The sequence below is a fragment of the Eublepharis macularius genome, chromosome 17, assembly GCF_028583425.1.
Source record: "Eublepharis macularius isolate TG4126 chromosome 17, MPM_Emac_v1.0, whole genome shotgun sequence".
Lineage (NCBI taxonomy): Eukaryota > Metazoa > Chordata > Lepidosauria > Squamata > Eublepharidae > Eublepharis > Eublepharis macularius.
In genome coordinates this window covers 24,367,784-24,373,783 of record NC_072806.1, presented here as the reverse complement: position 1 = coordinate 24,373,783, position 6,000 = coordinate 24,367,784, and the positions used below count along the sequence as shown (strand labels likewise).

Genomic DNA, 6,000 nt, shown 5'->3' with positions numbered 1-6,000 from the left:
GATGTAGCGTAAGCATGCCTAAATCTTTGCCAAGGTAACCAGGAAGAGGTAAATTCAATGGGAAGTTTGTGAACATTCCATGACATCTGATCTGCTCAACCACTGGTGGGTGGGGTAGTGTCCTCGTTGCATCAACTGATGCCGGGACTGAGGCAGTTTCAGTACTCCAGAGTTCTGTGACGTCACAGCTGTTCAACTAACAGGTATGAATGGCTTGCTGGAAACAAAGAATCTGTGTATTTTGCCCTTTGAAAAACCATTCCTCTTCTCTTTGCAAATGCTCCGGTTTTTATTTCGGTATCTCATTTCTGTCTCGACAGAGATCTATCACATTCTTATCCCACCCAAGGACCTCAAAGCAGCATACTTGGTTTTCCCACACACACACACACACACACACACACACACACACTCATTTTGTTCTCACAATAGCCCGTGAGGTAGGTTAGGCAGAGAGGGTAAGGAAGTAAGTTATTGGCCCAAAGTAACCCAGTGAATTTCATGGCAGAGTGAGGATTTGAATCCATGACCTAGTTTAACATACAAATCACTATACTATCCCTTAGCTCACTATAATATATGATTCTTAAAATAATGTAGAAGATAAATAATAGGCAGTGGATATAGCAAAATGATACAAAAATGTGATAAACGTTAATATGAAAGAATTTTTTCTACAATTGGTATCTAACTCCTCTCTGTCTAAAATTTATGTATGTTAATGTACGCTGAATGCTGGCATGATTGAATGGCAAATGCTGGTCTGATTCATAGTTTTTGGAACTGTTGAATGATAATACCCCGATAGGTTCCAGACATTATTAGAGACAAAATTTCCTTGGATCCAAAAATTGTGCTATTTAAGAATTGCTGTTGAACTGATTCTTTGTCTAGCAACAGCAGTAAGAAATGAGAATGTGGGTTTTACATAGTTAGAACTTTCCTGCACCACCTGTGATGGGTCTCAAGGGTGAGGGTATTCCAAAGACAAGGTGCCACCACTGAAAAAGCCCCGTCTTTCTTCTGCCCACCTCACCTCTGCAGGCAACAGCATGGGGTGCAGGACTTGAGAAAAGGCTCTTAACTAGCATATTAAGTATGCTTTACAAAATGTCCTTTATATACAACATATTTTATCTTTTAGAAATGGGATACAGTCAGAGCTTTTTTTCAGCTGGAACACGGTGTAACGGAGTTCCGGCACCTCTTGAAAATGGTCACATGGCCAGTGGCCCCGCCCCCTGATCTCCAGACAGAGGGGAGTTTAGATTGCCCTCCACGCTGCTGGAGGGCAATCTAAACTCCCCTCTGTCTGGTGATCAGGGGGTGGGGCCACCGGCCATGTGACCATTTTTGCCGAGGGTGATTTAAACTTTAAAAAACTCCCTCCTTGTTCCAGCTGACCCAAAGTGACATCATTGTGCGGTCCTGGGGGAATGTGTGCACTTGCACACGCGCATGTGGTACCAGGGGCACTACCTCCCGCCAGGAGTTGCCCCCTGTGCTGGCAACCCACCGAGTTCCACCACCTCTTTTCCCAGAAAAAAAGCTCTGGATACAGTTATACATCATGTCTATGTTTTTTAATAATTTGCTGCAATTTCTCTAGGCAGGTAGTCTGGTTCGTTTGTGGATGATAAAAAGGTCTTGCTTTTTCTGCTCTTGGCGCCTCTAGCTGTTTGGAAGACAGGCAAATGGCTGGATTTCCTTTTGATTGACTGATCTCTTGTCAGTTTTCCAAAGGGGTGATTTTACTTGGCTGGATTGAACTGGCCATGGTCCTCTGTGATCAGGGGAAGCTGTCAAGTACATTGTCAAGTGAAGAGCTTAGCACAAAAAATGGGACAGGGTCATTCAGTTGCAGTTTGCTTCCAATTAAAAAGAGCTTATTAAAAAAGCGGTCCGGCTGCAAAGACTCTGAACCATGGAGAGCCCTGCAAAGCCCTCTGCAGGTAACAGCAGCAAAACACGATTGCAACTGGCAGATCAGCCGCAAGGGTTCCCCTCACATGCACACATGCACATTGTGGAATAAGTTTAATGCAGTATGTCATGTTGGGGGTAGAGAGTGCCCTCAAGTCACAGCTGACTTATGGCGATCCCTGGTGGGGTTTTCATGGCAAGAGACTAACAGAGACAGTTTGCCATTGCCTGCCTCTACCCTGATCTTTGCTGGAGGTCTCCCATCCAATTACTAATCAAGGCTGACCCTGCTTAGCTTCTGAGATCTGATGTGATCAGGCTCACCTGGGCTATCCAGGTCAGGGCACGTCACGTTAAGAAAAAGTTATTTTTAATTCACATTCATTTACTTAACCTATTCAGTTGCCATATATCAGGGATTCCCAACATGGCATACTACCAATGATTTTCCTGGCGCCGATTGGCTTTTACCACATTTTTATCCCACCCTTCCACCAAGGAGCTCAGGAGAGCATGCACAGTTCTCACAACAACCCTGAGAGAAAGAGAGCAACAGGTCCCAGGTGACCAAGTGAACGTCATAGCTGTGTAGGAATTTGAACCTCTGTATATTCCCAGGCCCTAATAGTTGCTGGCCTGCTTTTTATCAGTCAGGTCAAACAAGAACATCCACAGGAGAAGCACCTGAACAGGTATGGTTGCCTTATGCTCTGTTTCCTCTCTTGGCATCAGAGATTCCCACCATTAGAAGATGAGCCAATTGTGGCCCCTTGAGAATGAGAAGCTGCCTAGTTGTGTCAGTTTTTGACACCAGCCTTTGCGTGCACGCACACACAAAAGCGCAGAAATTTATTTAAGACATTTCCATGCCGCCTCTCGGGAGATCTGCTGAAGGCAGCTAACAATAAAAGACTCAACAAAACTAAAAATGCAAATTTGAGCCATCAGTCAACAAAACTCTTCAGTAAAAAGAACCCCTGCCAGCGATAAAGCCATCCCCTCCTGCAGTTATGAAACTGGCCACCAATAGGAACCACTAATGTTTCAGTGGCGTAAAACAAACACAGGGAGTACACAACCGCTCATAAAAACATGCAGGTAAAGCTTGTAAAAATCAGAATGAAAAGATGTATGAAATTTCCATTAAAAGCTCCTGCAAACGTTTAGATTGGTGCCTGAATGCAAATGGAGTAGCATTCATATATAAAGTGAACATAACAAGATGATGTGGTGGAAGGAAAGCGTGAAATTAATTTTCACCTGAAGCAGCGATTTAACTTAATCCAGCCCAAGAGTGTCCAGTGCAAGGCTCAGTACGCGGCATGTGAGCGTGCCGGAACAGGAGAGGAGCAGGAATAGGGCGTGAATAGCCGAGAAGAAGCTGTCTCCGAGAGAACTGGAGCCACTTGGGAGTCATGTTGGAGTTGCTTTGGGGGGCTCTTGACACATTAAAGAGAGCTGCAACTGTGGTGCAAATGAAGTCTCTCCCCCGTACCATTCTCCTGACCTGAAATGGTCCCTAGGGGGCCCTCTTTGGCCCATTGGAGAAACCCAGTGTACATGCATGTATTTCCCCAACAGGCCAAGCAGCGACCTGCCTGGACCATTTCAGGTCAGGAAAATGGCTCAGGCGGAAGACAGATGCCCCTTCTCCAGGTGCACCACCGTCACAATCTGAGTCAGGCATCAATCATATGGGAATTGAGAAGAACTCTGGACCCAAATTGTGTACTCTGCAAAGAAACTCTGTTAGATATATTGTTGAAGGTTTTCACGGCCGGAGAATGATAGTTGTTGTGGATTTTCTGAGCTGTATTTTCTTGCAAGGTTACCTGGGAAGTGAAGTCCTAGTGGTCCTTCCCCTCTCTGTTAGAATCGCGGCCTGAAGAGCCACAAGAGGGCTTTGTTTGGGGGCGGGCAGCTGCTACTTTCTCCCAGGGCGATCTTCAGGCTGCCTGCTCCCGGGAAGCTGCTCTGGAGAAAGCGGCCACGTCGGTGAAGCTTCAGCCGCAGTGACAGTGGAAGGATTTGCTGCAGATTCTTCCGCTGTCACTGCGGCTGAAGCTTCACCGACGCTACCGCTTCTAGAGCAGCTCCCCAGGAACAGGCAGCCCACAGGACGCCCTGGGAGAAAGTAGCAGCTTCCCGCCCCCAAACGAAGCCCTCTTGTGGCTCTTCAGGCAGCAATTCTAACAGAGAGGGGAAGGACCACTCGGACTTCACTTCCCAGGTAACCTTTCAAGAAAATCTAGTGTTCTCCACGTGAAGAAAGTCACTTGTAGCTTTGCTCCCAGGTTCCAATCCCCATTCGGACATGAAGGCTTGTGGTCTTTCTTGGCCTAACCAAGCTCCTAAGCTTGTTGTGAAGATAAAACGGAGGAAGAGAGAACAATGTTGTAAACCACTTTGGCTCCCCCCTGGGGAGACAAGCAAGGTATAAATGGCTAAACAAATAAATATTTCTCTTCTCCATGAATTTTAGTGTCCTTTTAAAGCCATCTAAATGAACGGCATGAGTATACTATGGCCATGAACACAGATGGATTTAAAAGGGGGATTAGACAGATTCATGGAGGAGAGGTCCCTCAATGTCTACTAGCCACAGTGACCAAGGGGAACCTTCATATCTAGAGGCAGTAAATTTCTGAATACCAGTACTAGAAGCAACATCGGGGGAAGGCCTTCGCATCTGTGTCCCATTGGCCAGCCTTCCGAGCAACTGGTTGGCCCCTGTGTGAAGCTGGATGCTGGACTGGATGGACCTCTGGTCTGATCCTGCAGAGCACCTCTTATGTTCTTAAAGCGTTAAGAGGTGGGGGGTTGCTGAGAAGAAAAACAGCTAAGACTCTCTCTACATGAGATATGTGACATGTAAAGAACATGATTTAGGTTTATGAAATTAGGGATTACATTTTCTTTCAGTTGGCAAGACTAGTGGTCATTTGGCTCTCTATCTCCTTCCTGGACTAGCAGTCCAAGGTCTCCATTTGTGGTCTTTCCCTGCCAGGCTATCTGAGATTTTTTTAAACAGCAGAGAAGCTAAGGATTGAATGTAGAACACTTTCCTCATGGAGCATGAACTCCACCACAGAACTGTAATCCCTGCAGAAGGAACTGCTTTATAGTTTCAAAGGGATTTAGCTGAAAAACTTTGCTTTCAGCGGCTTGATAGATAGTATGTGAAAATATCTTTCCTTGCTTTGACAGCTCTCCTTCCTGGGCTTCTGTAGTCACCAGATTCTCTGGCACGCTCCTCTGCCAGTTTTACAGTCGCAGATGGAGGCTTGCCGTATGATTCAGAGCACGTTTTAAATGCCACACGGACAAGTCGGTCCTCGGAAGCCTGTGTTGATCTTCAGACATTTTCTTTCAGTTGGCAAAGGGAGCAGGCCGTTCGCCTACTTCGCAGGAAGTTCGTGCAGCTGTTCTTCATGTGTGAGGTAACCTTTGTTCTCGATGCCTGCAAAAAGAGGGCCCCCGGTTAGAAAAGGCTGTAACAAAAATGTCAGTTGTGAGTGTTCCTTAAAGTGGGTGCTGTTCTTCATGGAAGCCTTCAAGGCAACGCAGGTGTGTAAAAATGTTCTGGGAATGTTTTAGAGTTTTAGATGATACCAGGACTACACAATTGATACACAATTTGCTGTTTCTGGGATTTCCCTGGCTCTATCCTTCAACTCATCAAGCAAGGCATGGCATAGTGCAGAGGTCCCCAACCTGTTTGAACCTGTGGGCACCTTTGGAATTCTGGCACATAGTGGCCGTTTTCACACATCTTACCGATCGCACAAAATCCTGCAAAACTCCCGAAATGACTCCGTCTTCCTGGTGCAATTTCCCGTCATGACTCCAGTTCCCAGCGCAATTTGACGTGTGAAAACGGCCAGTGGTGAGTAAAACCACAAAATGGCTTCCAGAAGAGGCGGAGCCAAGCACATAGTGTCAGGGAGTGAGGGCATGCATAAAAATAATAGCAACTCCTCAGCATTTCAGGCAGAAGCTCTGTTTAAAATAACCAACTTTACTGTAGCATAAGCTTTCGAGAATCACAGTTCTCTTCGTCAGATGCAGGTGCTACTG

At 46.1% G+C, this 6,000-nt stretch overlaps 1 protein-coding gene across 1 annotated transcript in view; it reads right to left on the bottom strand.

The window, feature by feature from the left end:
* Window positions 1–4,835: 4,835 nt before the first annotated feature.
* The window catches only part of SPNS3 (SPNS lysolipid transporter 3, sphingosine-1-phosphate (putative)), a 33,806-nt gene continuing 32,641 nt past the window's right edge, over window positions 4,836–6,000 (bottom strand). Inside the window, exon 12 of the mRNA XM_055001833.1 lies at window positions 4,836–5,383. Coding sequence (XP_054857808.1) covers window positions 5,322–5,383 — 62 coding nt within the window. The 3' untranslated portion in view covers window positions 4,836–5,321. The remainder of the gene's footprint in view (window positions 5,384–6,000) is intronic.